The sequence below is a fragment of the Drosophila gunungcola genome, chromosome 3R (genome assembly GCF_025200985.1).
Source record: "Drosophila gunungcola strain Sukarami chromosome 3R, Dgunungcola_SK_2, whole genome shotgun sequence".
In the NCBI taxonomy this organism is placed as follows: Eukaryota; Metazoa; Arthropoda; class Insecta; order Diptera; family Drosophilidae; genus Drosophila; species Drosophila gunungcola.
In genome coordinates this window covers 23,447,133-23,459,383 of record NC_069139.1, presented here as the reverse complement: position 1 = coordinate 23,459,383, position 12,251 = coordinate 23,447,133, and the positions used below count along the sequence as shown (strand labels likewise).

General features: G+C 41.1%; 3 protein-coding genes and 1 long non-coding RNA gene across 9 annotated transcripts; 1 reads left to right on the top strand and 3 right to left on the bottom strand.

Annotated features, from left to right (window-relative positions):
* Positions 1 to 471: 471 nt before the first annotated feature.
* LOC128253719 (organic cation transporter protein-like) lies at positions 472 to 2,684 on the bottom strand. Its single transcript, XM_052982342.1, has 6 exons — positions 2,487 to 2,684; positions 2,052 to 2,208; positions 1,723 to 1,981; positions 1,255 to 1,666; positions 687 to 1,193; positions 472 to 624 (listed from the first exon to the last, which is right to left on the bottom strand). The coding sequence occupies exons 1-6, from the start codon at positions 2,627 to 2,629 to the stop codon at positions 498 to 500; spliced, it is 1,605 nt and encodes a 534-aa protein (XP_052838302.1). The 5' UTR covers positions 2,630 to 2,684; the 3' UTR covers positions 472 to 497.
* Positions 2,685 to 3,915: 1,231 nt separating this feature from the next.
* On the bottom strand, positions 3,916 to 6,409 carry LOC128266501 (organic cation transporter protein-like). The gene is made up of 6 exons (XM_053003072.1): positions 6,170 to 6,409; positions 5,578 to 5,731; positions 5,249 to 5,507; positions 4,781 to 5,192; positions 4,215 to 4,721; positions 3,916 to 4,152 (listed from the first exon to the last, which is right to left on the bottom strand). Exons 1-6 carry the CDS (start codon positions 6,310 to 6,312, stop codon positions 4,014 to 4,016), a joined length of 1,614 nt encoding a protein of 537 aa, XP_052859032.1. The 5' UTR covers positions 6,313 to 6,409; the 3' UTR covers positions 3,916 to 4,013.
* A 429-nt stretch (positions 6,410 to 6,838) lies between these two features.
* On the bottom strand, positions 6,839 to 11,254 carry LOC128266104 (organic cation transporter-like protein). Of its 5 annotated transcripts, none has more exons than XM_053002369.1 (6): positions 11,134 to 11,254; positions 10,334 to 10,820; positions 9,874 to 10,274; positions 8,706 to 9,111; positions 8,395 to 8,630; positions 6,839 to 7,469 (listed from the first exon to the last, which is right to left on the bottom strand). In XM_053002369.1, exons 2-6 carry the CDS (start codon positions 10,477 to 10,479, stop codon positions 7,036 to 7,038), a joined length of 1,623 nt encoding a protein of 540 aa, XP_052858329.1. In that variant the 5' UTR covers positions 10,480 to 10,820; positions 11,134 to 11,254; the 3' UTR covers positions 6,839 to 7,035. The 5 variants fall into 5 exon arrangements, with proteins under 5 accessions (XP_052858329.1, XP_052858328.1, XP_052858330.1 ...); XM_053002368.1 differs by having other exon boundaries at positions 10,893 to 11,251; XM_053002370.1 differs by having other exon boundaries at positions 11,030 to 11,251.
* Positions 7,233 to 8,551, top strand: LOC128266106 (uncharacterized). Of its 2 annotated transcripts, none has more exons than XR_008269028.1 (4): positions 7,233 to 7,372; positions 8,062 to 8,192; positions 8,291 to 8,353; positions 8,410 to 8,551. It is a non-coding gene; the product is annotated as an uncharacterized LOC128266106 (long non-coding RNA). The 2 variants fall into 2 exon arrangements; XR_008269027.1 differs by having other exon boundaries at positions 8,248 to 8,353.
* Positions 11,255 to 12,251: the final 997 nt, after the last annotated feature.

Sequence of the window (12,251 nt, the reverse complement as noted above, 5' to 3'; positions counted from 1 at the left end):
CTGTAAGTCACGCCTGAAATGGAATCTGCTTTTACGGGGGGATTAACCGAATGCGCGGATTCTTTGTTTGTCGCCTGACACTTTAATGGTTCCCGTTTAGAGATATAGATTATATATAGTATAGATTACAGGTCTGCCTCTCGGAGGCACCAAACGAAGCCTCCTAAAAAGGCAATCATAATTCGCTTATCACGCCGGGTAGTAAAAGTTCCGGAACCATTGTCGTGAACCATATAAATTACGCCCCAGACAGACGCTACTGAAGGTTGAACAAGCCAAATTAGGGTTCATAAGAAACCACTGAAGGGATGTCTGAGCCAGGGATTAAATAATTTAGTTTCTGGAACTGCTTGTATGATGAAATCGCATACATAATCCATATTTATAGCTTTAAAGGCGTAACTTTTACTGCCGCCCATAAAATAAAGACACCAGTAAACATGTTTTGTTGTTATTTTGTTTTGTCTTTTATTATATGTTTAATACATTTATTATAACTACTTGGTAATTTCCAACTGGAAATCGGATTTATTCGACTGCAGTCTGCGCGAATTGCAGGGGAAGAAATACCACTTCTCGCCCTTGGCAAACACTTCACCTTCCTCCAGAGTCTGTGGGAGTTGCCTAGAGTAGAAAATTCTAAGTTAATTTACGACTCTTGTGAATACCAACTACCCAATACGTACTTGTGCAAAGTCTCTGGCAGAGTCAGGCACAAACAGCCGCCGATGATGAGCAGGAAACTGATCAGAAGAGATGGCAGTGGCTTGTAGAACGTGCCCAGGTAGATTATGTAGGAGCTGAAGAAGGCAAAGGCATTGCCCACCACATGGATGTTGGCCACCCCCTGTCCCCGCACACTGGTCGGTATAATCTCCGCCGCGTACTGGGCCTCCGCATCGTAGGCCACCACCGCTCCGAATCTGGCCAGGCACACCATGAAGCCCAGGAGTACGGAGTAGTTAGCGGGATCGAGGGTGCCCACTAGATACCCCGTGGTCGCTGTGATCAAGGCACCCACAAAGAGCGAGGCGCAGGCCATGCCCTTTCGCCCGATTTTGTTCTGGAACAGGATAATGGTGAGACCGGCAGGCAGCACAACGAATCCCGAGTAGGAGAATAGTTTGAAGGGGGATATGCCCACGCCCTCCATGTTGCGACTCAGGATGTCGAATGCAATCGTGATGATCATGCTGGGGAAATGTGAACCGAGTTTAATAAAGGTTAACAAAGCCACTTATCGTCTCAACTCACGATTTGATCAACAGTATAATGGTGAATTTTCTGAGTCTTGGTGTCCTCAGCATGCCCATAAAGGTGTCTGAGGATGTCTTTTGCGAGCTGTTCAACTTCTCGCGGTAGTGCTTGATGAACTCGTCGAAAACAGAGTCCTCCACCTGGCGCCCATTGAACTTGGCGATGCTCCGCAGATTGTTTACTGCCTTGTCGAATTTTCCCTTGGTCAGCAGCCACTCGACACTTTCGTGGAGGCAAAAAGGATAGATTAGCATTCCCAGGGCTGGAAGGGAAGCCGCCCAGAGGTAGCTGCGCCAGTTGCCCAGCCAAATGGCCATCCAAGGCGAGATCATCAAACCGATGCAGTAGAAGACGCCCAGGATGATGTTCAGCCCGAAGGTGCGGTGCTTCGGACTCAAGTACTCGAAAACTACAAAATTGGGGAGTTATATACACATCCTAAAGAAGCTGCTTTAGCCCACGTACCCAAAATGTACATCAGGACATACTGGGTGTCCATAGAAAGGCCGGAGACGAAGCGCGTGAACGAGAACCAAGGCAGACTGCTCACAAAGGAGGTGAAGAAATCCCCGGAGGCTCCAGTCAGAGTGGTCAAAACGCAGGCAGGCAGTCTACCTATGCGATCGGCCAAATATCCAAAGAAAATACTGCCCAGGGCGGATCCAATGAAGAAGAAGGACTGACCCACCGCCAGCTTATAGGAATCGTCGCAGACCCACTCGAGCTGTGTTCAATATTTCGAACAGAAGTGTTAAGCCACTAAATGTATTTTCTACTTTCGGGCTGAAATTTACCTCGGTGGTTATGCTCTCGTAGTTGCTTTCCCTTTCGAAATCCCAGGAGCTGCACTTGTAATCTCGATGTGAAGTCAGGTCCGCATCGTACTGAATTATATTGCAGGACAACAGTACGGTTAAATTATGGGAGGTGTCTTCCACGGGCGGAGAACAACTAAAAAGAATAAACATTGTTAATATACAAGCTCAATATGCTATTGCATAATATGTTTTTTTTCATTATGTTTTAAATTTAACTTTAATTTGTTTCGTAGCTTTCACTTTTCATTGTAAGGACGTATTAGTTTAAAGCTTTTTAAGCAAGTTTTTTTTCTAATTAAATCTTACAAAATTTTAACCATAATCAACTAGTAACTTTTTGTTATGAAATTCGAGCATTATTTTATTATTGACTTAATTTTTTAGTAAAAAGGTTGGGAGATTCCCGCTTACCTGTGCGAGGGCGTAAAGCTAATGAGGGTCTGCGAAAAGTAGTGCAGCGAGGACACTATATTTGTGTATCCATAGAGACCCAGCAGAAGGATTTGGTAGGGGCCAAAGTTGCCACACTTCTCCAGGACACGCTGGAGATCCATTTCGTCACATGAATCCACTCCGATCGCAAACCAGCAACTGATGCCAACGAAGGGGCCGACCAGCTGGTATATACTCTATTCTGAACGCTGATCATATAATGTTAATACACTGCAAACATAGAATATCTGCTGTTAGTTTTATCTCACATGGGGGCATGAGGAAGAACGAAATCGTTTGGACCATTTCCGACTTCTGAGTCTGTTTTTGGCTTGTGCAGAGTTGCGCCCGAGTCCCGTGTGCTGATTATAAGTGTTACGTCCGCACAACATAAGTACATATGCCTTGCGTTATCTAAACGGGTGTGTTATGGTGCTGACTGCCAAATAGAAAGAGGTAAAACTAAACAACGCATTACAAAGGCAATAAAAAAAAAACATTCGCTACTATTCTATTACTTATATCACTTGAAAACAGTCGCACTTCTCTTCTAATAGTTCCTTAAAATCATAAAAAGACATATTTGAAAGCCCAACAGCTACGCTTGGTCATGTTGTTAAAGAATTTTAAAAACAAGAATCCGATAGCATGTTTTCCGTGGCCAGATTCAAAATCTTCTCAACGAGATTAATCAGAAAAGTATACTTTCATGTTCTTTCAAATATAAATTTATAAACACTTACACTCTCTTTTGTTTATTTAGTAGAATAAGTAGGTTTCGGGACCATCGGCGTAATCTCTATAAAGTTGGAACAAATGGATGTCTAAGCCTGGGATTAGTCAGATCTGAGTATTAGAAATGCGATCACTATTTGATGAAATCCGGAATGTTAGTTATAAACTCGACTTTAGCGTTCTTTCTTATTTTCTAATGCATTTATTATAACTACATTTTGATATCGTTGGCAGACACTAGTTAAAAATCAGATTAATTCGACTGCAGTCTGCTTAAAATGCTAGGAAATAAATTCCATTTCACGCCCTTGGCAAATAGTGCCTTAAAGTTATTAAATAATTAGAAAAATGTATTCAAAAATGTATTTTGAAAAACAGGATTCCGATCTCATGTTATTCGAAAAAGGATTTAGAATCTTCACGACGAAATGTGTCACATACTTTTAGAATGTAACAAATTAATATTTATAAACACTTACGTACTCTTTTGTTCATAATCTATTTGACGGCATAATCTATATAAATCACGCCCTAGACAGACGCTTCTGAAGTTTGAACAAAACAAATGAGTGCCATGAGAGCTAAAAAGATGTCTGAGCCTGGGATTAGTCAGGACTCAGTTCTAAAAGTGATTACATTATTATTATTAAAAGCGTCTTTCTACCGCCACCCATAAAACTCAAGAGAACAGTAAACATGTTTCGCTATAATTTGTATTTATTTGTATTAAAACTTAACACTTTTATTATATTTGTAATACTTATATCATAATTACTTTGTAATACCGTTGGCGGATTCCAATTGAGAACCAGATTTATTTGACTGCAGTCTGCGCGAAAAGCAGGGGAAGTAATACCATTTCTCGCCCTTGGCGAACACTTCGCCTTCCTCCAGAGTCTGCGGGAGTTGCCTAAGGGAGAGAATTATATGTTACTTTAGGACTCTAAGGAATACCAACTACAAAATGCTCACTTGTTCAACGTTTCTGGAAGAGTCAGGCACAAACCAGCTCCGACTAGCATAATGAAGCTGATCAATAGAGATGGCAGCGGCTTGTAGAAAGTCCCCAAGTAGATGACGTATGGACTGAAGAAGGCAAAGGCATTGCCCACCACATGGATATTGGCCACCCCCTGTCCCCGCACACTGGTCGGTATAATCTCCGCCGCGTACTGGGCCTCCGCATCGTAGGCCACCACCGCTCCGAATCTGCCCAGGCTCACCATGAAGCCAAGGAGTACGGCGTGCTTCTCTGGATACAGAGTGGCCACCAGGTAACCGGTGGTCGCTGTGATTAAGGCACCCACAAAGAGCGAGGCGCAGGCCATGCCCTTGCGACCGATTTTGTTCTGGAACATGATAATAGCCAAGCCAGCGGGCAGGTAGCAGAATCCCGAGTAGGAGAAGAGCTTAAAGGGGGATATGCCCACGCCTTCCATATTGCGACTCAGGGTGTCGAAGGCGATGGTAATGATCATTCTGAAAAGATTCGGAAAAGTGTTAAAAGTTGAAAAATATATACACTCATCTCAACTTACGATTTGATCAACAGTATAATGGTGAATTTTCTGAGTCTTGGTGTCCTCAGCATGCCCACAAAGGTGTCTGAAGAGGTCTTTTGCGAACTTTGCAACTTCTCGCGATAGTGTTTGACAAATTCGACGAAAACAGAGTCCTCCACTCGCCGTCCATTGAACTTGGCGATGCTCCGTAGATTGTTGACTGCCTTGTCGAACTTTCCCTTGGTCAGCAGCCACTCGGCGCTTTCGTGTAGACACAAGGGATAAATAAGCATTCCCAGGGCAGGAAGGGAAGCCGCCCAAAGGTAGCTGCGCCAGTCGCCCAACCAAATGGCAATCCAGGGCGAGATCATCAGACCGATGCAGTAGAAGACGCCCAGGATGATGTTCAGCCCGAAGGTGCGGTGCTTCGGACTCAAGTACTCGAAAACTACAAAATTGGGGAGTTATATACACATCCTAAAGAAGCTGCTTTAGCCCACGTACCCAAAATGTACATCAGGACGTACTGGGTGTCCATAGAAAGGCCGGAGACGAAGCGCGTGAACGAGAACCAAGGCAGACTGCTCACAAAGGAGGTGAAGAAATCCCCGGAGGCTCCAGTCAGAGTGGTCAAAACGCAGGCAGGCAGTCTACCTATGCGATCGGCCAAATATCCAAAGAAAATACTGCCCAGGGCGGATCCAATGAAGAAGAAGGACTGACCCACCGCCAGCTTATAGGAATCGTGGCAGACCCACTCGAGCTGTGTTCAATATTTCGAACGCGAGTGTTTAGTCATAAAATATGTTTTCTACTTTCGGGCTGAAATTTACCTCTGTGGTTATGCTCTCGTAGTTGCTTTCCCTTTCGAAATCCCAGGAGCTGCACTTGTAATCTCGATGTGAAGACAGGTCCGCATCGTACTCAATTATATTGCAGCTCAGGAGTGTTAAATTCTTCGGAGAGGCTTCCTCAGGTGGAGAACAACTAAAATAAAGATCACATCATAGAAAATACAACTCTTGACCTTAAGGCATTTTATGTCATTTGCGAAATTTGTGGCACTGTATATAATTTGTTTAACAATATTCCAATTAGATTTTTTATTTGACACACTTTGTTGCAGTTCACATAGTAACGTTTTTTATATATGTTGTCAAAATAAATTAATGTGCACTCCTGATCGGCATTGTAAGAAAAAAAGCCTTTAAATTAATTGACTCTATAATTAATATATTATTTATATATATTATTATTTTTCTGTTCAATGACATGAAATTTTTCATTGGTTTGGTTTAATACTAATGCACTGATTTATTTAAACAAATTTAAATTCCTTACTTATTCAATAATCATTTTGTGTTACTTAGTATTGCGTTGAATTTCATCATTACTTATCAAAGTGGATGGCAAGTCCTCGCTCACCTGTGCTCTGGAGTGAAACTGATGATGGTCTGTGAGAAGTAGTGCAGCGAGGACACTATGTTCGTGTATCCGAAGAGTCCCAACAGCAGGATTTGGTAGGGGCCAAAGTTGCCGCACTTCTCTAGGACACGCTGGAGATCCATTTTGCCACATGAAGCCGCTGCACTCGCAATCTAGCAACTGATGCCGACACAGGGGTCACAGCAGCTGGTATATACCCAATTCTGGGAGCCTGCCTAATGCCCTAATGCATTGCAAACACAGGGTATCTATTATAGCTTCTGGTTTATCTCGCACGCGGGCATTAGGAGGAGAGAAAGCGTTTGAACAATTTCCGACGTCTGGCTTCTGTTTGGCGGGAGTAGAGTTTTTTCCGAGTCGCATGGGATGTGTTTATTAATGCGACGCCCGCAAAGCATAAAAAAGCAGAGCCCTATCTTTATGATAGCCTTACAATTTCAATAGACTTAACGTGTCTTGCAAATAAAAACAAGTAAGTCAGGCTAAACAATGTCGCCTCGGAATTACACAGAGTAATTTTTTAGTAATAGTGTTCTTAAAATGTATATATATGTCTGATTAATATCTAAAATAACGTTTTTGTTCTTATAAATAACTCTTTGCTGAAATTTATTGGTTGCAAATCATGGTTAAGTAAAGCTGATATCATATATTTCAAGAAATTTGTATTTATTATTTGCACACTTTTCTTGTGTACAGTGTACACTAATTGTAAACTAATTCTATAAATGTAAGTCTAACTCTTTGTAACCGTTTATCGTATACACTTATCATTTGGTGGGTTTTACACGAGTGCAGTGATAGTATCTATATCTATTGTCTACAAAAATGATACACGTGCCAACTCAAAAGTAAACGGCTGATTCCGTTGACTGCGAGTACATCTTGACGTTTTGGCTGGCCAGCGTTGCCGCAGACTGAGTGCGTTTCTCCAGAAAACTGAAGGTGTACCAGCGATCGTTCTTTCCGAACTTCTCGCCATCCTCCAGCGATGTGGGCAGCGTGCGGTGCAGGGTCTCCGGCAGCAGGAGGCAGAGACACGCCCCCAACAGGGACAGCACACCCAGGATGATCTCGGGCAGCGGCGAGAAGATGCTCCGCGTGAACAGGATGTAGGCGCTGAAGAAGGTGAAGGCATAGCCGGCCACATGGACGGCCGCCACTCCCTGGCCGCGAACGCAGGTGGGGATCAGCTCGGTGGCATACTGCGCCCCCGAATTGTAGGCCACGGTCACCCCGAAGCGGCTCACCACGGAGAGGCTCACCAGCAACGTGGTGGCTGTTGGAATGGGAAAAGATCACTGATTAACGCACTTTAGATGTAATATGAGTAGGAATATAAAGTAATTCTAATGCAAGTCCCCATAGCTTACTTACAAATTAAGAAATGCCACCAATTTATAATCGTGTATATAGTGTATTGTCCAAAATTATTTAAACATCCATTTTAGGCATCAAATTTGTTATGTTTTGCTTTTAAAATACTAATTAAGTAACAATTATACTCTGAAACTTTGTTATAATAATGATATGATGTGCAAAAAATTCCTCAATAGTAGAAACATTGAAAATCAAGTCTATGCCGTCATACTAAATAAAATAAGAAACAAGCAGTGCTGATGAATATTTTATAACAAATATTAAATCTGCTTTGATTTGCTTTATCAACAAAAATCCTCCACATTTGCAAATTTGCAAGCAATATTAGCCGTAATATAACTAATTTCTTTTTATGGATATTAATTTCCTCATTTAACATCATTAAATTTTCCTATATGAATAATATAAGATATGTAATAAGTGAGCAATATTTTTATAATTGATCGTGGATTATATTTATTTATTTTAATATAATTTTTATATCGTTGCAGAGGGCATCATAAAATTGTTCTGAAGTTTGTAACTCAGTAAAGGAGACATCGCAAAAATATTCATGATCATCTTCTTAAAAAATCTTGTCGATCGGAAGACTATATCCTATAGCTGTCAAAGCAACAATTAGGTAAAAGTCGAAAAAAGTTGTTTCTAAGAACAATTCACGTATATCCTTATTTTAGCCTTAAATAATGGTTTTCTTTCTCGTTACGGTTGATAACAAAGCCATATACTTTGGCAAATTAAATTTTCGTTAAAATCCAAGAAATAGATATTCATCACTCAACTGTAAGTATACCCCCGGCATACTGTGATCGGGTCCAACTCACTCTTATCCGATGCAGCGGCTGCGAAGATGATGCCCCCGGTGACCGAGATGAAAATGCCACTCAGCAGCAGGGAGGCGGAGGCCATCGCCTTGCGTCCGATGCGATCTTGCAGGGCGATGATCAGCAGGCAGGCCGGCAGAATTGCGGTGGCGCTCAGCGAGAACATCACAAATGGCGAAATGCCAAGGCCCTGAACGTTTCGCGATACGGCATCGTAGCAGAGGGTGATGACCATGCTGCGCGTGGGTGTTGGAAATTAGTAAAATTCATATTGTGCCGAAACCATCAGCCATCATCTGGCGGCTACTCACGACTTGAAGAAGAGGATTAGGGTGTGGCGGCGCAGGCGGGGCGTCTTGAACAGGTGCAGCAGGTGGGGCGAGGTCTTGTGGTTCTGCTGGCTGAACTTGCACTCCTCGACGAACTCCTCGAAGGCGCTCTCCTCCACCTGCCGTCCATTAATCCTGGCCACTCGCTTCAGGCAGACCACTGCCCTGTCGTACTTCTGCATGGAAATCAGCCACTGAATGCTTTCTGGCACGACTAGGTAGAAAAGTGGGACCACCAGCAGGGGCAGGGAGGTGGCCACCAGGAATCCCCGCCAGCTGTGCATGAGCACGGCGATCCAGGGTGCTGCCATCGAGCCCAGACAGTAGAAGAATCCAATGCAGATGCTCAGGCCAAGGGTGCGCACTGATGGACGCATGTACTCCATAACTGTCAGGGGAAATTAAATAATATTTTATTATTAAACAGTGCAACACAGAATTAATAAAGGCAATATAAAATTTTGGATTCTGAAAATAATATTTATGAAAGGATTTAAAACCCACTTGTGTTTTCCCTGAATCAGCTCGGTAATAGTACGTTAAAATCATAATCAATATAATAAAGGTCGCTAAAGATCCAATAAAAACACTTTCGCATATTGTAGGGACTTAAGTATTTGGAATAAATAAAATCTTTGTCAAGATTATTAATATTTTACGGTCAGGTCTGCAGGACAATTGTAATCTAAATTAAATAAACATTTTTAAAAACAGTAAATATTATTATTGTAGAAAAAAAAAATAAAATGTCCATAAATTGGTATTGGGATTAAAAAAAAAGCATTTCATATTTTTTACATTTTAAAGGCATTTTGTGAATATTTTAAATGCATTCAAAGAGAAAAATATCGTAATATTTTAATTTTAAAGGTTTTGGAATAGTTTTTTTAAAAATTGTAAAAAAAGTTCATGCATGTTCAACATAGCTAAAGACATGAAAATAAAATTACTATCTTTATGTAAAATATAGTAAACATACAATTTTTGAATCGCCAGCTATAAAAAGCTATGCCACAACACCTTAAATGGTTCTAATGAGTAATATCAGAATAGCAGTTACACTCTATATCTCAAAAATAGTTGCTCAATGCTATTAATGCTATTAATGTATTTCAGCTTCCTTTAAAACACAACGTGGACTTGAACTCACCCAAGATGTACATCATCACAAAGTTGCTGTCCGTGGCAATGCCCGAAATCATGCGGAAAATACAGAAGAGCGTAACGTTGCTGCTCCAAATGGTGAGTAGGTTGCCGGTCATGGCAATCAGATTGGCCACGATCAGAATGGGCAGACGACCGACCACGTCGGCCAGATAGCCCAGCACCATGGAGCCCACCACCGAGCCCACAAAGAACATGGACTGACCGAGGGTGAGTTTCCAGGCATCGGCGCACACCCAGTCCATTTCGCTGGGAAAGCTCTGGTAGCCCATGTACAGATCGTAGTCATAGTTATGGCAGGTACTCGGGCTGCTAATGTTCCGGCTTAGTGGCAGGCAACTTGACTCAGCCGGCGGTTCAATGTTGGCGGACAAACCATCTGCACACCTGATTGTATGAGTAATGCGTTAAGTATACGACGCGGTGGACGGCGAATGCATACGCACCAGTACTTGGGAACAAAACTGATGATGGTCTGGGAGTAATAGTGCAGGGCCGAGAGCACGTTGATCACGCAGAAGAGCACCAGCATCAGCAGTTGAAGACGGCCAAAGTCGCCGCACTTCTCCAGAATCTTGTCCACCTCGAGCATTGTGTTCGCACCATTCAGTGGCCTCCACTCACGCTTCACGATCTACGATTTACGATTCTATCCGGGAATTTAGAAGAGCCGGGCCTGAAACAGACTCCGACTCATCTTCACCGCTGCATCTGCGATTCGCCTAATTGCCTGCCATGAATTTCGCTTAATTTTAAAACCAATTATTGCGCTCGGTAATTCCTGCCAGACCGAGATCAGAAAAATTAGTGTAGATTATGTTTGACAGCTGCGCTCTCTCCTCATATGTTGTGTAATTTTACTAGAGATCTGTACTATACGTGGAGCTGAGAAACTGGCTGTAGGTCGTAAAAGTCGCAGTTTTTGGATTGACCCTTTAAATAAAAGTAAACCAAAATGTTATATTTGTTTGGTTCTCAACACTTTTCTATGTAGAGATTGCCTACTTGCAACACTTTTTAAAACTTCAGCATTTCTTTATAAATTGTAGCATTAAAGCACATTTAACTTCATTATATTTATCATCAAGATAAAGAGCACCGAACTCTGTGGATTTTTTTCACAGCACATTTATTTTACGGACCCAATTAAAAAATGCGAACTTTGGATTTAGACAAGCTTGGGGATCTGTCCTCAGGTGCAGATGCTTGTTAAAAAATGGCTTTTGAAATTGCGATAAGAACTGACTTTTGGCTGCATCGGAATCGGACTGTCGCTGTTGAACTCTGCGTAGTCACTGACCGAGAATGGCGCGTCTCGAGCGAAATTGCAATGTCAACCGCACGGAACGAAAGTAAAGTTTGATGTGAGGCTTTCGCCATGCCTGCTTTCGTATTTTCGTGAAAACGAAATTGCCCAATACACGAAGGAAGGCAAAAAAAACTGTATAATCCAAGGGATACCCATTACTTTTGGTTTTTTATTCAACTTGTAAATTGAACACTTAAGGTACCGATGTCAACTATCAATTTATATATATGTTTATAGTCGAGGTTCGGAAATCCAGGACTATGGCCCTCAAAGCTGTTTACAGTGTTCCAAAATATCTGATAATACCTATAAATGTATACAAAATTTTAATAACCAAGTACAAATTAAATACTTTTAAAACATTTATATATTTGTTTACTTTTTTAGTTTGATTACTGCGATATTACTCCAATGATGTGATACTATTTATATGATACCACTCCTTTTAATACTGGAAACAAATAACAAACCAATTTCATGACGACAAACTGTTCAAAATTTTAGGCCTTTGTTTTGTTTACTGCTATGATGAGGAGATAAATATAGATTTTTGAGGTCGGTGATTGCAAACATGCAATGCTGGCTGCTTACTTAAAGTTATTATAGCTACAATTTAATATGTGACGTCAAAAAAGGCATATGTATTTAAATTGCATACAGATGGGCCTCCGCTATTTTGTATCTTTAAAAAAAAATTGTTTTAATTTTTTTGTAACTGTTTTCTTTTTTAAAAGTTAAGCTTGACTGATTTTTGTTTGATTTTAAAGCTTATACTTTGCGTAATATATGTGATCATTGTTCTTTGGTAATTTAGCATGTAAATATACATAATATAGCGATGTCGTTAAAGTAAAATTTTAATCACAATCAAAATTTGTTTACAACATTTTTAGTTTATTTGATTATTTTTTAGTTAGCATTAAACGAATTTTTTTTGTCAACGTATTGCTTGCCATGTAACGATTAGCATAAGCTATTTATTTTCAATTAATAACATTTGTTTTGCAAATATATATTTATTAGGTGACCATGTACAATGATCGTTTTAAAAATAA